Raw genomic sequence first — 23729 nt, forward strand, 5'->3', positions numbered from 1 at the left:
GTTGCAAAAGAAGGATCCATGAGCGGGATTCGAACCCAGCACCACTGTCTTTCCGGGACAGTACCCAACCGATTAGGCTACCGGGGATTACACACATTCGTGGGTCCTTCTTGCTACAGCTTGTCGCTGAGAATCTCACAGAATGCCACGTTGAAATGCCGTCATAAACTTGCAGGAGTGTTGTCATGATGAAATGACTGCGTTGCTTTGGCAACTACTGCGGCGGTATATCGTTACCTTGGTAACGGGACGGCAACTTGACTTAGACTTGTCTGCTGGCTTGTCGAGAAGATAACTTTGGTTTGATAGTTGCCTTTGGATGCAGTCATGTTTATATGCTCAGATATTATACACATGTACATGTAGTTGCTACTGCTGGCACTGGCCCTTTCAACAACTCATATAGGAGCCACTGCAAAGACTCAAATCAGCTTTGCGCAGTGGTAGTACCATAGCCAATGAGGTCCAACCGAGGCGTGGTTATTGCTAGTTGAAAACTTTTCCCAATATCCCGCATTGACGACTTGAAATATAGTCGGCTTTGCAATTTTTGAAGGCCCATCCGTGGGCCAAATCTTATCAATCCAAAGACAGAAATTGTATTGGTGCTTTGTTTCGAGTACTGCATAAAGTCCACTGCTTTCCTGTTCCTGTCAAGTTGGTGGATGCATACCGTAATGTCGCGTATAACAACAGGTGCTCACGGCCGTATATGCCTGGGTTCCAACCGTGCTTCTATTCAAAACATGCTTCTACATGTCAACATCTTCAGTCTACACTATACAGTGCACATTGTCACACATGTAGTGTGCAAGTACATGTGCTTCTATTCAAACCATGCTTCTGTGTCATGGCACGCTTTGGAAAATCGGCTTCTATTCGAGTCACGCTTCTATGCAGGTCATGCTTTTATATGCGACACTACAGTTTGTGATTGTAATGTAAGATACTGGAAAGGGCAATAATAGCACCAAGAGTACATAAATCAGAGCATGCAACTCCCTTGGAGAATAAGCTCATGGTGAACTTTGGCTGCGCGCTTACATGAGCGTTTTCAACCCGGGTTGAATTTTTTACGGTGGAATAATAAGTGGGTGGTTGCACGAAGAGAGTTGACCGGGATATGCTGACAAAAGTACACTTCTACAGTCTTGTATGGTCGCGTGACTACTTGCTCGTGAACATTTCCTGTGCTTTGCTGTACAAACCTGGCGTGGAATGCATGGATGTATGGTAGTACGATTTCAATCTGAACCCTTCTCCTGGAGGAGGGTTGAAATCAACCCGGGTCAAGTGCAATGCATTACGTGGATGCTCCAGTCAATCTGTGTTCATGGCGGGTTGAAATATGACCCGGGTTAAAAACTTAAATGTACAGTTTGTTTGTTTGTTTGTTTTAGCCTTTGTTTTGTTTATGTCGCCTGGCCCTGATTTTGCATGCAGTCGTATTTCTTACCAGCAATGCGCCCAAGACACCATCAGCCTAGTCACTTTTGACGAATATGTCGCCATACTGTGAATGAGACTGCTTCGAACGTGCATAGATTAATGCGAAACTGGATCAAAGTGTATCCAAAATCAACGTTGCCATGGTGGTCGCGAAGCAATTTTCAACCCCATAGCTCCCATCAGGATGGTGCAAGTTAGAATTCTAGGCCTGAGCATTTGAACTTGTCCTTGGATACTGACGTTTGCACGTGCTTTCTATCTATCGTATATCGCCATGGTTACATCTCCCCAGTCATAGCTAGCTATGTAAAGAGATTTTGTGGGATATACATGAACCTCAGCAAGGCCTGCATATGTGCGCTTTTGGTGTATCCAAGCAAATGATCCGTTGTCCTGAGAAACCTCCAGTTGCCATAGCAACGGTGTGACGCATTTAGTACGGATATAGTTCGTGTTTTCAGCTCTTGCATTGGATTTTATAATCTGGGCGTGCGAGTCCTCGTACCAGTTATTGTAGTTTTGGGATAGAGAGCCACCACATTTGGTAATAGTGTCACTGAAGTACTGTCGACTTCATAGGGGTTCAGCTAGACAGGTGGTAAGTATACTCTGGTTTCTCTTCAACCACGAATAAATCTTTCGCCTTTTACTAAAGATTTCCGTGGAGAGGAACAATGAAGGAGTCTTCAATACAATTTTTCTTTAGCCCTTGCTTTCTAGCAGGGCTATGATAGCAATGTAAAGAAAGACACTACCGGTAGTTTGTTAGTTGTGTGCGATGTGCATGCAGTACTAGTACCCTGTGAATGGCCAGATTGTGACGGTTTGATGTCATCAGGGAGTTGTGTAGACCCGAGACAGGACATGGCACTGATTCCCATGGACAGACAGGGTGTGCCTCGCCTCATGCTCAAGCCCACAACCATGAACTTGTTTTCCGCTGGGTACTTTCCTTTTCACAAGACCGGTCAGGATTGGAACTTGGAGCCCTGTTGGTCATTTTTTGGTAACAGCATCTCTGAAAACGATCTGCACATTCTGAGGTCCCACGGTTTCAACCCAGGGGCTTCCCCAAGAGTCGTGAGGCAAACATCGCCTGAGCTTTTGTGTGCCGTGTCCTCTCCTGGGTTTGTAAACCAGGATATCGCCAAGAGTTCATAACCCCAGTCCCAAGAGTGTGCAACTCATGAGAAGTTGCACACTCTTGGGAGTTACTTATTCTTTTGTGTTTCAGAACTATTTATACTGGTATGTGCAGCGCAAGAGGCTGTTGAGAGCTCAACTCTCAATGCTTGCACCAGGCCAATATTTGTTATGTACCTGAAGTACTCTTGACGTCACCTGCGACCGTTTAAATCAAATGCCAGGTGCAAGCAAGCGCCTTTATAGATTTTTTGTTTTTCTGTGAATTTCCTTACAATATATCGTGTAGAAATGCCCCGTGCGCCTGCCAGGACCGAGGTCAGGTGCAGCCAGAGCCAACTTACCTGCCTCCGAGTGCCTCACTGTGTGCCGCTGGCGTCTGTTTGTGACACACACGTTGATTGTCCCGACGGCTCTGATGAGCAGAACTGTGGTGAGTATCGTATACGGTTTCGTCAGTGCAGTAGAAGCCCCCTTATCCGGGCACGTTGGGACCGGGGTACTGCCTGTAACTAGGAATTGCCGGCAACTCGGAACATACATACTTATTGCATGCAAGTAAACACTTTTTTGCCTATCTATATTATAGTTTGTGCCTGTTTTCGTTGGTTTTGTCACTCTAGAGGGTCAGAAAGATTCCCGGTAGATGGAAATGCCCGGATCGGGGGCATCCACATTAGGGAGTTTTAGTGTACAGCGACATTATTCTTTTTATTTGTTAAATTTTGAATGGGGCATTCCCACAGGCCTAAGGCCTTCTTACGGGGTACCCTATATGTTTCGTATGGATGAGCGGAAGTCTGATAGCGTGGAGCAAATACGAACAGGAGCAGGGAGTGAATTCCAGCGATCTGCGCCTAAGAAGCTCAATGCCTAAAAGCCATAGCGGTTTTTGGCCTGGGGAAGAGCAAGAGACAGAGGAACTTACGAGCGGGTGCATGATACTGTGTGTGGCTTTAAAGGGGAAGTATACCCTGAAATCAAATTTTCACCAGTTGTAGTCTTCTGGGTGCTGAGTCAAATGGTCTTGGTCCGAGGAAGCTGCGACGCTCCCTTCCTTCTTTTTCCCAATCGAACCCGCGCACTTCCACCGAAACTGGGTGACTGCGCCCTACTAGATGGGGATTTGTATTAGGGCTCAAACGGTTAGTCCGATTAATCGGTTGCAGACCGGTTACGAAGAATTAACGGTTAACCGATAAAGATAACGGTTACGCAGTAACTTTTCAGTCAATTTTTCAAGTATCAGGTCGTTGCAAAGTGTGCAGTTTCGCGGGCTGTCGCACGCGTACGCAATTTCTGGGCTGTCAACTCGGTCATATCTGGTCTCTTGGTGTGAGAGTATGTATGAATGAGCATGCAAGAGAATGTACAAGTATGCGTTGTACTGAATAGGGTACATTTTTTGAATGAGTATAGTCAAATATACGGTTAAAAAAGAGTCCGCAGGATTGCCGTGGCTTATAGGTTATAACCGGTTAACCGACCGTTAGCTTAGCAGTTAACCGTCAGGGGTAAAACCGTGACCGTTTGAGCCCTAATTTGTATGCAAAATCTCACTAAAAGTGGTATGTCGTTCTTATAAAAGCACGGATGACCGCGATTGGCCCATATGTTGTAGTCTTTTGGACGCTGAGTCGACTGGTTTTGGTCCGAAAAGGCTGCGATGCAGCGTTCCTCCTTTATTCCCAATCGAACATGGTTGAACAAGCGGTCACGTGCTCCTGGGTGCCCAAATCACCTGGTCACCGCGCCAGCAGGCGACAACTTTCACACCAAGGTTCAACTCGAGTTCAACTCGAGTGACAGGACTGCACCCAAAAAAGGTCAAACAGGCTAGTAAGTTGTACCCTGCAGGCACGGTGACCAGGTGACTGGTGTACGCAGGAGCACGTGACCGCTTGTTCAACCATGTTCGATTGGGAATAAAGGAGGAACGCTGCATCGCAGCCTTTTCGGACCAAAACCAGTCGACTCAGCGTCCAAAAGACTACAACATATGGGCCAATGGCGGTCATCCGTGCTTTTATAAGAACGAAATGGCGCTTTTAGTGACATTTTGCATACAAATCCCCATCTAGTGGGGCGCAGTCACCCAGTTTCGGTGGAAGTGCGCGAGTTCGATTGGGATTCAAGTAGGAAGGGAGCGTCTCAGCTTCCTCGGACCAAGACCATCCAACTCAGCACCCCGAAGACTGCAACTGGTGAAAATTTGATTTTAGGGTATACTACTATACTTCCTTTTTAACGCTTGTCACGAAGCAGTGTGTTAACAACGTGCTACATGTCTTCTGCAATGATCTATAAAAAAGCACAAACAATTTGAATCGCAAACGTCAGGAGATAGAAGCCGCCTGGCGAGAAAAGCGGAAATATCACAGAACCTAGGATAACCGAAAACAGTTCTAACTGCATGGTTGCTGAGACGGGTCAAGCGATCTTGTTGCCCTGCCTGCAGACTGTGAGAAAGCGCATTGGAGCCGTACTCTAGTTGAGCTTGTATGAATGAGCAGTAGAAGATCCTCTTTGCATCGATAGTTAAACGGTCACGGATTCTGCGAAACGCAGCTAGCTTGTCGCCTACCTTTCGCTCAAGGGCACTAACGTGGTCAGAGAATGTCAGGTGCCAGTCAAATGTCATGCCAAGGTACTTGATGGTGGTCGATGGTGCAACGGAGATATTCTCAATGGTGAGCCGGAGCGAGGAGCATACTTTCTTTGTTCTCGAGTGGAATACAGTGAACTGAGTTTTGCTGGCGTTCAGGACTAGTCCTCGTTCGTTCAGGAAATCGGGGATACAGCACACACCGCAGGCCAGTTCTGCGGTGGTCTGTTGGCGGCTGCGGCCTGTTAGATACAGGGCCACATCGTCACCGTACTGGCGCACCGTGCTGCTGGATGCTGCTGAGGGCAATTTATGCACTGACGTCACCAATCATCCGGCTTGGCCGACTCGACGTCCACATAAATCCTTGGCGGGGGCAGCTTCTGTGGAAACCGCATGTAAATGCCATTGCTGATCAATTCTACTACTACTACTACTACTCACAGGCACTTATCACTGCCACTCTGAGACGTACTAGCAGCCGCCACTCATTCTGCTGCTTTGGCCTCTCGCCACTTCTTCCGCTCAGGGCACGCTGGCTTGGCATGACCAGCCTGGTCACAAAAATGGCACGCTAATTGTCCACTGTGACGGGACTTCTTCCTCTTCAACTCTGGGCAGTTGCGCTGGACATGCCCAAGCTGATCACAGCTATAACACACAACAGTACTATGAGGTCAGTGTACACTGCGCTGGCAGAAACGCTCTGGCTGAGCCTTCTCGTGTAACGAGAATCCGTTTCACTGGATCTAAGCGCGCACACACACACTGTCAACAAGCAGGTATTGTCAGTTCTTGGCCAGCCAGCGACGTTCTCAGCTGACGGCCGAATTTGGGTTGTAGGCCAGCGATGAGTTGTTCGATCACGATTGGATCCTTGCTGGCGTCACCACCCGGTTTGTGCCCCGACGGCGCTGCCAAACGCTGCAAGTCCGCCACATACGCGTCGACACTTTCGTCCACACGCAAACAACGGCGCTTGAATAAATCATGCGCTCTCGACGGCGTCACACTGAATGCACTCACTAACACTTTCTTTACCTCCGTTTGTTTGCTTTTGTCACTATCCGGCATACGAGCAAACACTCTAAATGCATCGCCCTGCAAATATAAGGGTAGATGTTTCATGCAGGCATCTTCGTCCGACCATCCCTTGGCAGTGGCCAAAACTTAAAAACTTGGCCCAGAACTCCTGTATGTCATCGCCATCCTTGCTAGCAAACGGCTGGACAAGATAACTAAACTTTGTTGACATGATTCACTCGAGTATTCCACAAACGCACAATAGGAACTCACGTATCACAAAAATAAACAAAACACTACGGCACTCCGAAAACACTTTCCCGATTCGATTCCCGGGTTTTCGGCACCTCAAAGTTCTGGGAGAGCTGGAACTGTCTATTCTCTCTGTCACCCCTCTTCGCCCAACACAACACACCAGCGCAAACGGCAGCCTCTTGGTGGAAATGTATAAATACGAAAAATGCAAGTTGGCAGTGAAGAGAGAAAGAAAAGAACAACAAAAAGGCCAAAATCACCAGCACTTTGGCCAGGAAAAACACGTCTAACAAGGCATACGAATGGCGACAGAGCAACCGATAACAGCTCGTCGTGGCTGAAGCAGCTATTGCAGCGACAGCCGCCATGTAGTGCATGAAATAGATCTGGACATGAAGTCGAGTCGAGCAAACAGCAACTCTTAGGGCGCGTTCAGACTACCGATAAAAAGTGACCGATTGGGAAAGTCGCCAAGGTGATTTGATCACGTGACGTTACTGGCACGTTACTGGTGGGAAAGTTTTACTGCCGCGGCTGCTGCGGCAGTAAACTTTTACCGGCAGTAAAAAAGTGCTCAGGCTGCATGCGCGCTGGGAAAAAAGGGAAAATCCCTTGTCAGTGCCGCGGTGAGAGCTGAAAACTTCACGGTAACGTTAGTTTGTTATCGGTAGTGTGAATGTCCTTCCCGGTTTATCGGCATTCACGGTTTGACGGGGTTCACGGTAGTCTGAACGCGCCCTAACAAAGCAAAGAAAACAAGACCAGCTACGCGACTACGCGCAGCAAAGACATAAGCGATGGCATCATCAATCACGCGTGAACACAGTATGCATGCAGCCTTGCAGGCGCTGGCAAAATGAATAATGAAGTCAAGCCGCAAATAAATAACACAACGAGCGATCGTGGCAGGAAAACAATTACAATTCGAATAAACTACTTCAAGGAAAGATGAGAAGTGAAACGACTAGCACTAGAAGAAATAAAACAGAATATAGAACAAGGACAATGGAAGCGGACTACGGATGAAGCTGCAAGCAAGTAAGAGGCATGACACACTGATAACAGATGTCACCCCAACAAATACATACGGTGATCGTATTGTTTGTCTACACACATTGTATCGTCACACTATTACACGTTGTCATATTGTCACAATCTGCTTGCTGTTGAATAGCTCTGTTGGCATTATGGTCATGCAACAGTGTACAGTAATGTTCACGAGTTGCCATGACTGCGTGCCACAAGTTTGAATGGTTGTCATGACTACCGGAAGGCGACGCATGAGAGTGGCGTGGCTGTTGGATGATATAAGTTATCACGATCGAGGGGTTCAATGTCACCGCTGCACCACGTCAATGTTAGTTTTCGCCTCTATGAGATATGACTCCCGTGCCCAATTAGTATGAGTTACGCTGAAGTAGGTTTTGTTTTTTATTCTGGAAAATCCAGTTGAATGGGCACACTCTGGTTTCTCTTCAACCACGAATAAATCTTTCGCCTTTTACTAAAGATTTCCGTGGAGAGGAACAATGAAGGAGTCTTCGAATCAATTTTTCTTTAGCCCTTGCTTCCTAGCAGGGCTATGATGAAAATGTAAAGAAAGAAACTACCGTAAAAGTCCGTAAATAAGTACCGTATATTCTCTATTATAAGCGCCGTGCTTATATTGGAGACCGTGCTTATATTTTTTCAACCAATACATCCATACAGAGCAAGAAGAAATACATGCTAAATATCATGCATGCAGCATTAATTTCTACCAAGACCGTGCTACTAATAGAGACTGTGCTTATAATGTTTCGAAAGGTGCTCACAGTGGGCTAGTATTAGAGACTGTGCTAGTAATGGAGACCTGGGCTTATAATAGAGAATATACGGTACGTATTTACTTTCGAATTTAGTGACCACACCCGTACTAACTTTCGGGCGCGAACTAACTTTCGGACCTCACTTGTGTGTAGTGGAGAAGTCATTTTCATGTCGATGTACATGCTACGTGCTGCATGTGCGCACCGTACTGGTACTTATTTCGGGCAGTATGTTCATGGGGCTTGACTTGACTTCAAGAGACAGAGCCAAAAGAATGAAGGGAGTGTTTCTTTCGGGCAGGTACTTATTTACGGACTTTTACGGTAGTTTCATTGGATGTTGTTGTTGCATAATCCAAGCATCATCCGAGTAAGGGCTACCAGGTACTAAAAGTAGAAAGTTGTAATTTGTAGGATTTCTATTTACTTCTCTAAAGCTGTGTTCACACGGTAACTGGTGCGTGTACTTGGTGCGCTTGTGGTTCATGCGTGCCAAAATGCGCCTTCAGGTCTTCACAGAAAACAGTAATTCGAGTTGTATTTAGGGCATGCGACGCCTGCGAGTACTAATTAATTGACCCCACCAGTCGAAGTGACTGGCATGCATGCCAGTATGCGACTGATGCATGCTGATAAACACATGTTGGAATTTTCATTTCGTGGCCGCATACTCAGTATACAGTCATGTTCACGAGTTGCCATGACTGCATGCCACAAGTTTTAATGGTTGTCATGACTACCGGAAGGCGACGCATGAGAGTGGCGTGGTTGTTGGATGATATAAGTTATCACGATCGAGGGGTTCGATGTCACGGCTGCACCACGTCAATGTTAGTTTTCGCCTCTATGAGATATGACTCCCATGCCCAATTAGAATGAGTTACGCTGAAGTAGGTTTTGTTTTTTTATTCTGGAAAATCCAGTTGAATGGGCACACTCTGGTTTCTCTTCAACCACGAATAAATCTTTCGCCTTTTACTAAAGATTTCCGTGGAGAGGAACAATGAAGGAGTCTTCGAATCAATTTTTCTTTAGCCCTTGCTTCCTAGCAGGGCTGTGATGAAAATGTAAAAAAAGAAACTAGTTTCTCAACTGTTAAAGTCTGTATTGGATGTTGTTGTTAGAATGGTGGTTTAGCGTGTGCGCTAAGCCCTGTTAACGAACGTGGAACATCTACCACCAAGAGTCCATAACCCAAGAGTATGCAACTGTGATCTCTTTTCTATGGGCCAACCGCGCGGCGCGCTGCCTTCATTACATCATTCAGCTGCAGTCCGCGCACTGCGGAAAATCAAACACCGCACTTTCCCTCTAGTTTGAAATGAACTTTCGTACGGAACTGGAGTTCACGCGCCAGAATATAGAGATTGTGTAGGTACTGGAACGAATCGAGCAAAAACGGATGGGCTCGTGCGAGAAATTGAGAGTTTGAATGCATGCTTTCAGAGCGTGATGAAGGCAAGTTACGTAATGAAGGCAGCGCGCCACGCATGCACCCATAATCACAGTTGCATACTCTTGGGTTATGGACTCTTGCTACCACTCATACTTAGTCTGATGATCATGCATCTGATTATGATGTCATTGCTATACATGCGCATGCGCAGCGCGCGCCACTCTCCCACGCATGCATTCCAAATCTTGCTTTAGAGAGAGAGAAGGAGAAAAGAGAGACTCCTTTGTCACTTTTGCTTTCTGACGACTTGACTGTTCACTGGTTTGTCCGTCAGTGTCAATTTCCTACATTTTTCAACGGTCATGCCAAGGACACGGAGCACCTCACGGGGTGCAAGCGCTGCTGGCACTGACGCTGACGGTCCCCCAGCTCTATACCCGTATCCGCAGCGGGCTGTGAATTCTGCGAATTCTCAAGACCATCGGAGAGCGAGGTCCCGTGTGATCCATGCTCATGGGCACATTTCAGCCAATGCGGACCAGGTGACTTCTCCTGCGCCGTCACAACCAGCTCCTCTCACCCTGAGCGACCTGACTGGTGTTATCCAGCCCCTCCTGGAGCGCGTGGAGCGCTTGGAATCCAACGTCGTCGCCCCTACCACCTCGCCCATTGCCGCACCAGCACCCGCACCAGCACCAGCATCAGCTCCTCTCCCGCTGGGGCAGCCTTCCCCGATGCACTTTGCTTGCGCAGCCGGCTCTCCAGGACTCCCCGTCATCCCTCCACGGCTACGGGAACGTATCACACGAGGTGAGTTTGTCGAATTTGGGGACTTGTTGCCTGAAGCCATGTCCGGCAGTAGTGATGTCCTGCAGTTGTCGTTGGTGAACGGCAGGTCCGTTGAGCTGGTGCAGAGCTCGTCCACTCCCCAGCCCTCCAAGCGCCGAATCCATGACTTGGCGACGTGGTTAGAGGCCTTCACCTTGTTCACCAGAGTCCTGGTCGATGCGTCGCCGGACCAAGCTCCAGATTTGCTGGCGTACCAAGCCAACATCATCGAGGCCAACAACAATTATCTGACCGACGCGTGGCTGACCTATGACCGTCGTTTCCGTGCTGGTCTTGCTGCCATGCCGCACCTGTATTCCTGGCGGCAACTGGACCCTAACCTCTGGCAGTCCTGCTTCACGAGCCGCGGGCGCCCTATCTGCTCGCGTTGTTCTCTCGTGCACCCATCTCCAGCCCTGCATTGCCCCTTTCGTGGAGGGCTCCCTCTTGCGCAGCACGCAGGCGGGAGCCAGTCAGCCACCAGCCCAGCTCCTCGTCACGATGGCCGCCAGATCTGCCGGAATTACAACAACGGCGCCTGCACATACCCGTCCTGCATACGGGCCCATGTCTGTCTGTCATGCCGCGGCAAACACCCAAAGAAGACTTGCACCCGAGCGGCCTCTCAGTCTTCCCAGTGACGTCGTCACTCCAGTCAACGTGCCTCGGCTAACTGCACTGCTAGCTGCTCACCCTGATGCCCTGTTTCGTGTGATTATGTATGTGCTGGCATGTTTAACGGCTTCTCGATTGGTCACACCACTCCTCTGGTATCATGCATTCAATCTGTCAATCATCCGTCTAGTCTCTGCAATAAACAATTTGTCACCCTGTACCTACAGTCTTGTTGCGATGCTGGGGAAACAGCTGGTCCGTTTGCTGAGCCGCCATATCAGCTGTTTCAAACCTCGGGTTTGGGCCTGATCCCAAAATCCAATGGCAAATTTCGCCTCATCCATGACCTATCCTCCCCCACTGGCCGCAGTGTCAATGATGGTATTTCCCGGGAGTCATTCAGCTTGGAGTATGACACTGTCGATTCGGCTATCTCCTATATCATGAAGTTCGGCCGTGGTTGCTACCTGACCAAAGTGGACATTCGAAACGCCTTCCGATTATGCCCTGTTGCCCCCTCTGACTGGCACTTGTTGGGTATCTCTTGGGATGGTCGTTACTATTTCGAAAAAGTCCTCCCGTTCGGCCTTCGGTCAGCTCCGTACATATTTGACAAGTTTGCATCTGCCCTTCATTGGGTTCTGGAGGACACATGCCGCCTTCCCCATCTCATTCATTATCTGGATGACTTCCTGAATGTATCGCCTCCCAGTCTTCCTCTTGCCCAGCACCAGAAGTCACTACTGCTCGACCTGTTTGCATATTTACAGGTCCCAGTTGCACCTGAGAAGGTTGACGGCCCCTCTACGGTTCTCACCTTCCTGGGCTTAGAGCTGGACACAATGGCTCTGGAGATCCGCCTTCCACCCTCAAAGCTGACTAAGCTATCTACCACCGTGTCGGCCCTCGTCCAATCCGGCCGGGTTCAGAAACGCGACCTCGCCTCCGTATTGGGCAAACTCTCGTTCGCGTCCAGAGCTGTACCAGCTGGTCGCACATTCCTGAGACGCCTGTACGACCTGGACGGAGCAACTCGATCAACACCATTGCACCAATGGCTACGCATTTCGGCATCGGCAATGGCAGACCTGTTGTGGTGGGCAGAGGCCCTGACCATATGGAATGGGAAGTCATTCTTCCTGGTGGATGAGTGGACGCCAGCCCCCGACATGCAACTACAGACTGATGCCAGCGGCACTCACGGTTATGGTGCCTTCTACAACGGCCGGTGGCTGAGAGGAGACTGGACAGCCCAGAACGAGAACGAGAACATTGAGTTCAAAGAAATGTATGCTATCATAGTTGCCTGCGCGACCTGGGGTTCGGAGTGGAGCAGGCGACGCATTCAGTTTCAGTGTGACAACAAGGCCGTGGTGGACTGTATACGCTCTGGTACCTGCCGTTCACCGCCAATCATGACACTTATCCGGGCATTGTATCTGCTGTGTATTGAGCATGACTTCTTGGTGTCAGCTGTCCACATTCCTGGTGTCACTAACACTGTCGCCGATGCATTGTCTCGCAATTTGCTGCAGGTATTCAGGCACCAGGCCCCGGAAGCAGCAGCCGAGCCAGATCAGCCAGTCTTGCCAACTCTCCGTTGACAGACTCCGTGCTACAGCTAGCAGCACTGGCAATAGCACCATCCTCCCGCCGGACGTATTCTACCGCCGAGACCCGCTACTTCCAGTTCTGCCAAGTGCATGCCTGCAACCCATTGCCGGGCGACGACTTTACTTTGTGCTATTTTGCTGCCGAGTTGTTCAGGACTCTTCAGCCTCGATCTGTCCGTGTCTACATGTCGGCAATCCGCAACCTTCATGTGGAACTTGGCTTTGCTTACCCGTCGGGCCCAACAACTCTCCTCGCTAGGGTCCTGCGGGGCATCGACAGGTCGTCATCGACACAGCGTCATCGTCTGCCGATAACCACTCCACTTCTCAGGGAGATCTGCCGGCATGTTGCCGTTCCACGCATGCGGCACCCTCACGACAAGGCCATGCTAAGGGCAGCTTTTTCCTTGGCGTTTCATGGGTTCTTCCGTTGTGGAGAACTGACTGCTGGCCTGAGGCGATGTGATGTGACGATCAGTACTGACCAGCGGTCGTTATCGGTAAACGTGCGCTCATCTAAGACGGACCCCGACAGCACGGGCCACACAGTATTGGTTGGAGCCAGCACGGACGCACTGATCTGCCCAGTGCAGGCCATGGCAAACTACCTGGCGTTTCGCCCCGGCGGCGACCATCTGTTCACTTATGCTAATGGCCAGCCGCTTACAAGAAATGCAGTGTCCTCTGAACTGCGCAACCTGCTGCCACTCTGTGGGGTCACGGACCCGAGTGCATATGCCAGTCACTCTTTCCGGATTGGCGCCGCAACATCAGCGGCCATGGCAGGTGTCCCCGAACACATCATCCGTATCATGGGTAGATGGCGCAGTGATGCGGTCCACCGCTACATCCGGGCTGCTACAGCTGACACCCTGCGAGTGTCACGTCAATTAGCTGCAGTTCAAAGTCATCAATGGTAGCTGCGGGTTAGTGACCACATCATGCCTGAACTGCTTAGCTTTAGCTTTACATTGCTGCTGTCAGTACAGCACAATACACCAGTCGTATTTCATTATTACTCTCATGCCATATTGGGGATATTGGGAACGGGCAGTCTGTCTCCGCAGCTGGCTCATTTCAATCACTACCGGTCGCAGCTCCTGCCCACGGCAGGCCGACCGTCTCTCGTTCACACTCTGTGTGCTCCAGGTCACAGCTCCTGCGCAGAGCAGGCCGACCTGTCTGTCTCTCTCTCACACACACTATGTGTGCACCGGGTCACAGCTCCTGCGCAGAGCAGGCTGACCTGTCTTTCTCATGCACGCCAGCTGCTCCGCCCAATATCCCTGATATGCCAACCAGAAAACAATGTGTTCTGAGCCGGGTGCATGCCTGTATGTGGAGAGTGCGTTAATGGTGGTTTAGCGTGTGCGCTAAGCCCTGTTAACGAACGTGGAACATCTACCACTCATACTTAGTCTGATGATCATGCATCTGATTATGATGTCATTGCTATACATGCGCATGCGCAGCGCGCGCCACTCTCCCACGCATGCATTCCAAATCTTGCTTTAGAGAGAGAGAAGGAGAAAAGAGAGACTCCTTTGTCACTTTTGCTTTCTGACGACTTGACTGTTCACTGGTTTGTCCGTCAGTGTCAATTTCCCCTTCCCTCCCAACCCCATTCGACTGGGGATCACTATCTCTCCGTCACTGTCACCATAATTTCCTCAATAACAGTGTCAGTACAACTCTTGTCAATATACTTATATCGGGTGAGGGCAGTCTATCTCCGCAGCTGGCTCATTTCAATCACTACCGGTCGCAGCTCCTGCCCACGGCAGGCCGACCGTCTCTCGTTCACACTCTGTGTGCTCCAGGTCACAGCTCCTGCGCAGAGCAGGCCGACCTGTCTGTCTCTCTCTCACACACACTATGTGTGCACCGGGTCACAGCTCCTGCGCAGAGCAGGCTGACCTGTCTTTCTCATGCACGCCAGCTGCTCCGCCCAATATCCCTGATATGCCAACCAGAAAACAATGTGTTCTGAGCCGGGTGCATGCCTGTATGTGGAGAGTGCGTTAATGGTGGTTTAGCGTGTGCGCTAAGCCCTGTTAACGAACGTGGAACATCTACCACTCATACTTAGTCTGATGATCATGCATCTGATTATGATGTCATTGCTATACATGCGCATGCGCAGCGCGCGCCACTCTCCCACGCATGCATTCCAAATCTTGCTTTAGAGAGAGAGAAGGAGAAAAGAGAGACTCCTTTGTCACTTTTGCTTTCTGACGACTTGACTGTTCACTGGTTTGTCCGTCAGTGTCAATTTCCCCTTCCCTCCCAACCCCATTCGACTGGGGATCACTATCTCTCCGTCACTGTCACCATAATTTCCTCAATAACAGTGTCAGTACAACTCTTGTCAATATACTTATATCGGGTGAGGGCAGTCTATCTCCGCAGCTGGCTCATTTCAATCACTACCGGTCGCAGCTCCTGCCCACGGCAGGCCGACCGTCTCTCGTTCACACTCTGTGTGCTCCAGGTCACAGCTCCTGCGCAGAGCAGGCCGACCTGTCTGTCTCTCTCTCACACACACTATGTGTGCACCGGGTCACAGCTCCTGCGCAGAGCAGGCCGACCTGTCTTTCTCATGCACGCCAGCTGCTCCGCCCAATATCCCTGATATGCCAACCAGAAAACAATGTGTTCTGAGCCGGGTGCATGCCTGTATGTGGAGAGTGCGTTAATTATCATTTTGTGGCGCTTCCATGCGCATGACAACCCAAAAACCAGCAAAATATGCATGGACATGTGGCTTCACGAGTACACGCATCAGTTGTGAACACAGCTGAATAAAGCAGGGAGTCATATAGAGCCAGGAGAGGGCACGCCACTGGTTTCCGTGGATCCCGTCCGACTCAGGTTGTCACCTGTACAATTTCTTCTTCAGGTACTTCTTCTTGTTTGTTGTTGTTGTTGTTGTCAATGTATGGTTAGTGACTGTGCACAGTACTGTGTTTTGCTATTTGTGCACACAGATGACCTAGGCATTGACCTCACTATGTACAGCCAGCCACCTACACCCGACTCGCTGGCAGCAGGCAGCTCGGCAAGCTCTGAGCAGCACTTCACTGTCCGCGCCGGGGCACGCGTTGAGCTCAAGTGCTCGGCTAACCGTCGCCCGTCACCTCGGTTATCATGGCGTCGGGCTGGTGCTGAGCTTGAACCGGGCACGGTTGCTCACCTGGGCCACGTCGAAACTCGTGCGACTGGCGTAACGGTCCAGTCCACTGTGTTCATAGATAGAGCCAGTGTGCATGCGGTTGGCCTGTATCGCTGCAACGTAGCCAGCGGCTGGCAGTCGGAAACGAGAGACGTCATTCTCCACGTCATTGGTAAGGATGAACTGACACTCATAACTCAGTGTGATCATATTACGGTTTCCATGGTCTGGAACTGCCTCTTGTTCGGGCAAAACTCAAAACAATTCATTGAAAACCAGCATGCTCGGGCTATCCGCATTCTCCGTGAAAAAAAGATCATATTACGGTTGCCTCTCCTATTGGGTACTAGTACTGTATTTCCACGATTACACGTCACACTCGATTATAGGTCGCACCCCCATTTTCAGGTCTGAGCCACCATTTTCAGGTTTGAGCCATATTGTTTTGATATATTCACTTCAGTAGTAAGTAATGCTCGACTGTAAGTTGCACCCCCTTTTTTGCCCTTAAATTTTAGTGTGAAAAGGTGTGACTTATATCCAGGGAAATACGGTACATGCACTACACTGTAGGCACTTGGGTCAACAAAGCCTTTTATTGTGAACTTTTGCCGTCTAGTCTGCTATAGTATGCTGGAACACTGTAGATTGAAAAGAGAGAAAAGGACCTATGATCAATTTTGCAAAGTTGCCACATGTTAATGGCCTACATCTCTTTTTTCCCGTCGAAAACCTGCCCTTATTTCTTCACAGAAAGGGTATATCGGCAGGTTGAAATAGTGCAGGAATGACGAGTCACCTTATACATGTAGTTCTGGTTTTGCCATCATGCTCGGCCTTCTTTATGCAGACAACAATGGCGAAGAAGTACTGCCGCAATGTGTCGATGCATGGAACAGCACTGACCGTGCTGTCAACTCCGCGTGGCATCAGCTACGATCACTAAGCAGCCAAGACGTCCTGTCCACATCGGCAGATGTTGTGTTCATCATTGACGAATCTCGATCCATGGCTGCGGAACGCCTGTGGCTGGCTGAATTAGTCAATGATCTCGACCGGTCACTGCGTTCAGTTGACATCGGAGCACACATAGCTGCCAACCGATATGGTTTGGTAGGGTTTGGTGCCCGAGAGTTGAGCGGTGTAGAGTACGGTGGACGTGCAGTGCACGACGCTAACGGGAGCTTTCTTGTCGGCGCCCGTCAGTTCAGCGCCGATTTACTGCCGCAGCTGCGTTCTGACGGCGGTCACGAGGACAGCTACAGTGCCATTGGCAAAGCTCTGGACAGCAAGCTGTACCCAGCGCGCCAACACTCCACCAAGCTACTGTTTCTCATTACGGATGGAGATCGTTATGACATGGAATGGGATCTAACTAAGGACTTGGTGGAGAGCAGTCTCAAGGCAGCTGGCGTCACACTGCATGTCTTGCTCTACCTCAAGATATTCGACAATGCAAACAGGATCATACTAGGAGCAACGCCAACTCAAAACTATCAGTTGTTGGGCCCGCAAGGGATGCCCACTCCTGTGAAAGGCTCTCTGCGATTCGTGGCAAGGAACTCTGCTCCGAACACTTGGAGCGACTATGGCCAGCTGGCCCTGAGTAGCGGTGGCAGTGTGTGGGATCTCAGGCAGCTTAGAAGAGGCATTCGCCGGAGAGAGGCGTTCTCCGCCGCTTTCAAGCATGTAAGTGCTGCGTCCACTTGCTCACAAGGATCTATGTGCACATGCACATACACACACCTGCACATGTACTTTCACACACATGCACGTGTACATACATACACATACATGTGTACACACACACACATGCACACACACACACACACACACACACACACACACACACACACACACACACACACACACACACACACACACACACACACACACACACACACACACACACACACACACACACACACACACACACACACGCCCGCACATGCACACACTACGGCGTGAACTTGGGGACGATCCGATGCTTTTCCAGGAGTCTCCGGATTCGTGCCCCGGACTCTACATAGAACAGCAAAATTCTTCTGTGTCAATTGAATTCACAGACACATGGACTGTTTGTGAAGCTCATTCTGAATATATTCAACTCGTGAATAATGATCTAACAACAACTCGTGAATAATGGCACAATTGTCAGACCTGGTGATCATTTGACTGCATGTTTGTGAAGCTCATGAATAGCGACAGCTCGTTAATAACAACACTTTTCTCATGCATGATCAAGGGTCGTTATTTTGCAACTTGCAAGGTTGACTGTAGCTGATGTGTTATGAAACTTTTGTTTTGTTTTTTTGTTTCTTCACGTTGTCGCTGTTCCAGGCTGTTGTCACAAGCACGGCGGAGCAGGCTTTGGTTTGTGAGGAATGTTGGTGTTCTCCTCCCGGACAGACACTGTGCAACGAGACCACCGTCCATCCCACAGAGTGTGCGGCGACTAGAGCTGGTACGTGGTCCGCTGTTGCATATGAAATAAACAACTCGCGATTTGCTTGAGACGCGGTTGCACTGAGTGTTTCGCATGTGCAGTGCCATGCCGCGATTCACATTTGGACATTACACGAGAAAAAGACCAAGATCATCAATCACCAAGCAACTACAAGTTACGCTTTAGTGTCCACTAACACCAGTTACTAAACAATCAGCTCATGCGATAACATTGCACGACACTGACCGATGGTACTGATGTTCTACAACTTCCTGTTTAGTAACTGGTGGTGTCAGTGAACATTTTAGCGTAACTTGTAGTTCCTTGGTCCGTTTTCTTTTCTATATTTATCCTTGGCTCTCCATCTGAGTCCATCATCAATCACGCATGCACATCAAGGGAAAACCGTGGCGAGAGCAGACTAGAAAGCATGAAGTAGAAATATTGCTACAAACATGTGCATGACGTAATACAAGACATGTACATGACGTAATGTAAGACATGTGCATGACATAACGCAAGACATAACAATTTCCCCCTCTATAGAAAGTGGGAGCACTATACGTTGAAATTCAAGAACTGGCAGAAATAGTGTTGTGTAATTTGCCAAGACTTGAAGTATCAAAAAGCTGAGGGAAAGCAGTATTGATTTCCTCCGTGAACTTAGCCCTCTCATTGCGTTGTCAAATTTCGTTTTGACAGTGAAATTTTCATTCCATTCTAGTTTAAAAAAAAACAGCCAGCAGATCTCTTCCAGGTGATGAAGGCCCATTTACATCCAGTAAACGTAACACCACCTTCTTTGTTTGCCCATTTATAGTAACCTTGAATTCTCTTTCCCCGAAACACGGTATCTCAGAACCCGAGAAATCCTTGAAACGAATTGCAGGTGCAGAGAGGGACATAATGGAGACACGTAGCTTCTCAAATCATGTTGGGCGATAGTGCGGGTTCGAATCCCAGGATATGCCTGAAAAAATTAGGAGAATTGAAATCCCTCTTGGTTAGTAAAGAAATGCCACTTCTGGCTCCACATACACCGACATACCGACATAGACACAGACAACGGAGGCAGGAGCACACAAGGCGAGGGGTAGTAGTCCGCAGCCGTTTTACAGCGCGGCTGTGGTTACGGAATAAAGTGATCGGCGGGAGGGTACGGCCGTTCAAGTGATCCGAGTGCCGGCAATCTAATATGGCCGCCGCTACGTCACAGATTTTCAAATTTTCAAATTTCTCGTATCCCAATTATCTAGAAAGTTGGACCAAAATTGATATTAATCAAGGCCTTCCTGACTTACTTCGATGCTGTTTGTCTAAGGAAATCGGTTTTCCTAGACCGGGAATCATCAAGGAACGTTTTGATGCCTTTTCCATGCGTCTCCTCCATCCTCGTCCTGCGCTGCGCGAGGTTTTTCCTGTTTGGCGATCGGTGCGAGGATGCCGTGTGGAGCAATAGGCTGTTGCTCATCCGTCGTGGAGTTTTGGGGGGTTGTTGGTGAGTTTTTACAGGTGGAAGCACTCTTCATCTACCCAAAAATTTGAAATTCATTCCAAGTTACTCCTTGGAAACAAAAGTCACTCGTCACCAATTTCCGAACTTTTTGTGTGATTTGAACAGACACTATTCACTCATGGACATGCATCGAGCCATCTTGCAGTCAAGCTGTCGGGTTGGTGGCCACAAGATATTGAGCCTGACACAGACAACGAAGTACGCGGTCGCCAACTACAAACATTTACTGCAGACGGCCCTGAAAATTGATGTTGGCCAGGATGATGAGGATGTGCATCCTAAATACATAGTGTAGGTTGTGCAAGAACGCATTAGAGAGACGTTGCAGGGGGTCAGAGGCTTGTGGTGGTGGCTGTGGCGAGCTTGTAACATGGGCTGCACACACACGTTCAAAGTGCACAGTATGCACCCGTTATTCGACAAAATCGAAAGGAGGCAGACCTCCAAAGCGGAAAGTGGGATATAAAATCAGTGGAGCTGTCACTGAGGACACAAAACGCCAGAAATCTAGCAAGCTTGTTTCGACAGCAACCGTTACTGCACCCACCGTTACCATCACTGCTGCAACAACAGCAACCACAGCAGTAATGTTATGTCCCCTTGCGGACTAACATTCCATTACACTCATGCATTCTCACTGACACACACAAACACTAGCATTTGGAAGACCTTCCTCTTGGTCAGGTAAAGTAACAACAACAACCATATGCGAGCATGCGCAGTACAGTAGCAAACGGTGTAGTAGATATATTATGACTAACTTGCATACACAGCAGTAACAAATACCAGTACATGTACAACACAAGTAGTCCCCCCACCGTGCGTCCCAGCACACACGAGCCTCCTGCTACCACCCGCTTGAACACGGTATCGCGCTCATCGACGGTTGCCCAAGTGTTGGCCTCCTCACCATCCAAGCTGAAAGGCGATACCACTGAGCGGTTGATTGGGCATTTGGTCAAGGCAAGACAGTGCGACGGAACCCTTGCAGTGCGTCAGAATCAACGGGGCCGGGCACAAATTTATAAGCGGGTAATGGTTGGAGAGGTGTCGTCAACATCCGCTAGCGATCGCACGAAAAGGAGGAGAACATCCGAGCTGAGAGAGATTGGTAGGCATTGAGCATCATTATTGAGAATACATTATTTACAGTATTTGCTCTTTGCTTGGGTACAATGGTGCACGCACGCACACATGTACATGCGGCGTGTACACCCATGCATGCGACGTGCACAGACACACACACATGCATATGGCGTGCACACACACACACGCGCATGCGGCGTGCACACACACCCGCATGCGGCGTGCACACACACACACACACATGCATGTGGCGTGCACACACGTACACACACATGCATGTGGCGTGCACACACACACATATGCATGCGGCGTGCACACACACACATACACACACGTACACACACATACACAAGTGTGCGTGGCATGCACACACACACACACAAAGCACATTTCTTTTCTCTCTCAAATCTGGATTCAAGTCATACTCTTCAACTGGTATTTTCATTGCTTCAGATGAGACCGTATGCGTCGACGCCAGTGGTGCTAGGGCACGAGCAGCGACGTCATTGGCTAACATGAGTGATGCAGACAAGAAAGACGTACTGGAACAGGCCGGCGTGCTTCCATCTCCAGCTCAGGATGGCCTTGCACTCTCTCTCTCTCTCTCAAGGTTGATCTAAATCTATCCTGGAACAAGCTTCGTGTCCTGCGCTCTTGCTTGAAGACGTATGGCCTCAACCTGGAATCCGAGCACCGTGTTCGTGCCACACTGTCAGAAGCATTGCCAGCATATGTAGCGGAAACTATTCCAATGGTCCAGAAGTCAGACTGCATCCTTGCTGTGGCGGTGGTCTATATACCCAACTTGCTTGCTACAGTGCACCACTACATTGACGTGTACGCGAAGCATAACCTGCTGACATGGCACAATGGTGCCATTCCTGATGACAGGATATACGTCAAGCTGGGAGGTGACCATGGAGGAGGTTCTTTCAAGTTCTGCATGCAGGTAAATATATATACACACACACACGCATGCACTTTTGATCAATCGAAACAGCTCAATCCTTGGTGACAGTACTGCATTCATAAAAGTGGAAAGAGTAAGTTTGTGGCATGGCATATTTTGAAAAAAATTCAAAAAGGAGAAGTTGAAAAGAAGATCTGCTGCTGTTCTAATTTGTGTGCTGCAGATTGCAAATGTTGAGCACCCGAACTCAGTGAAGCGCACAATTCCGCTCTGCATATTTAATGCAAAGGACACAGTAGCCAACACCGAAACAGCACTGAAAATCTACCGCCCACAGCTAGAGGAACTGATAGCTAGCGGGGAGTGGAACGGCAAGAGGCTGTATTTCTATATGTATGGAGACTACGAGTTTCAAACCAGCAATTACGGCCTGTCCGGCTCCAGTGGTGTGCGACCCTGCCTGCACTGCCACTGCACAAAGAAAGCCATGGAGTTGCCCAGCAACGAGCGGGATGAGAACGACAGAACCCCTCGATCCCTGGAGTCACTGGGAGCCGACCTCGCAAGGTTTACAGCTGCAGGCGGCAACATCAGCAACGCCAAACATTACAACAATGTTATCCGGCCACCTATCCTGCCAATCCCAGTCGAGGACGCAGTGCTGCCTGCCCTCCACCTCGACCTTGGAATTTACTCACTGTTGTTCGACTGCCTCCTCCGTGATGTTCGTTCGCTTGATGCGCAGCTGGTCACGACAGCAGGCGCTGCGCTAGCGCCAGGTGACAGTGACAAGATGGTGCAGCTAGCCGAGCTCTATGCTCAGCACCGGCAGCAGATGGATCAGGCGAGGGAGAAATTCAAGCAGGCAGCCACTCTCCAGGAGCATTTAAACTTTGTCGCGCTGCATGGTGCGGAGCAAGGTGTCGCCGGCCAGAATATGGCCGATGTGTGCGCCAACATACAAGATCAGTGGAAAGCGGCCGTGGCTGATGAGCGCAGGCTCAGCGCAGGTGCTGATGGACTCTTGCAGCAGGTGCAAGCGCCTTTGAAAGAGAAAGACTTGAGCGGACCATGCGAGATGAGCATTGAGCTGATCCTGTAGCAGCACTACATTCAGCGGCAGGCGTATCACGGCGGAGCCTTCATAGGCAACCATGAAGGGCTCACAGATGAGATCATCATGCCGCTCACAGCTGCTCCTGTGTCCGTGGTTGAGCAGCGGTGCCCTAGCCTTCTCCCTGACGCTACAGCCATCCAGCAGAGGTACAGGCAGCTATTTGCTGGGTATGCTCGGTGTACGTCATCGTTCAACCATTGTAATATAATAAGTTTGTCAAGACACGTTAACGCTCAAAGCACAGTGGACTTAGTACGCACTCTGCCATACTCTTGGTTAGAACACACATTGTCCTGAGCACGAGTGTATTGATCCATACTGAATTATGCTGGACAAGAAGTACCTCACATACTAAGAACACTTTCCTGCTGCCCATGGTGGTATCTTATGAGACTTCACAGTTCTACTTCCGCTGACATGATTCCATAACTTGCTTGCACGTGGATACTGTTCACAAGTGACTTTGGGAATTCTTCATTGAGACTTTGCTCGTGAAGTCGACTTGATCCAAAATATCCAGTGCAGAGCTTCGCTGTGTTCTATCTGCTCTGCTTCTGTTCTGCTACAGGTGACTGACCAAGAAGTTGAAGATCTGAGTGGCAACATCAGAGATTTCATCGCCCTCGTCAGGTCCGAGCTGGTGGCACGCAACATGGCCCACATAGCACCGAAGCTGCATTTGCTAGAGCAGCATGTTGCTCCCAGCATGATGGGCGTACGCGTCGGACTGGGCCTTCTCGCCGAACA

At 49.4% G+C, this 23729-nt stretch overlaps 1 protein-coding gene and 4 non-coding genes across 5 annotated transcripts in view; all 5 read left to right on the top strand.

Moving 5' to 3' along the window:
• The window catches only part of LOC135817622 (uncharacterized), a 132697-nt gene that overhangs the window by 25628 nt on the left and 83340 nt on the right, over window positions 1-23729 (top strand). Inside the window, exons 17-20 of the mRNA XM_065330848.1 lie at window positions 2882-3025; window positions 15723-16079; window positions 16758-17596; window positions 18248-18371. Of these exons, the coding sequence (XP_065186920.1) occupies window positions 2882-3025; window positions 15723-16079; window positions 16758-17596; window positions 18248-18371 (1464 nt within the window). The remainder of the gene's footprint in view (window positions 1-2881; window positions 3026-15722; window positions 16080-16757; window positions 17597-18247; window positions 18372-23729) is intronic.
• Window positions 430-569, top strand: LOC135807799 (U4 spliceosomal RNA). The gene has a single exon (XR_010552054.1). It is a non-coding gene; the product is annotated as a U4 spliceosomal RNA (small nuclear RNA).
• LOC135807221 (U5 spliceosomal RNA) lies at window positions 2054-2175 on the top strand. The gene has a single exon (XR_010551513.1). It is a non-coding gene; the product is annotated as a U5 spliceosomal RNA (small nuclear RNA).
• On the top strand, window positions 7935-8055 carry LOC135807224 (U5 spliceosomal RNA). Its single transcript, XR_010551516.1, has one exon. It is a non-coding gene; the product is annotated as a U5 spliceosomal RNA (small nuclear RNA).
• Window positions 9217-9337, top strand: LOC135807225 (U5 spliceosomal RNA). Its single transcript, XR_010551517.1, has one exon. It is a non-coding gene; the product is annotated as a U5 spliceosomal RNA (small nuclear RNA).

This window comes from Sycon ciliatum, chromosome 1, assembly GCF_964019385.1.
Source record: "Sycon ciliatum chromosome 1, ocSycCili1.1, whole genome shotgun sequence".
NCBI classification, from domain to species: domain Eukaryota; kingdom Metazoa; phylum Porifera; class Calcarea; order Leucosolenida; family Sycettidae; genus Sycon; species Sycon ciliatum.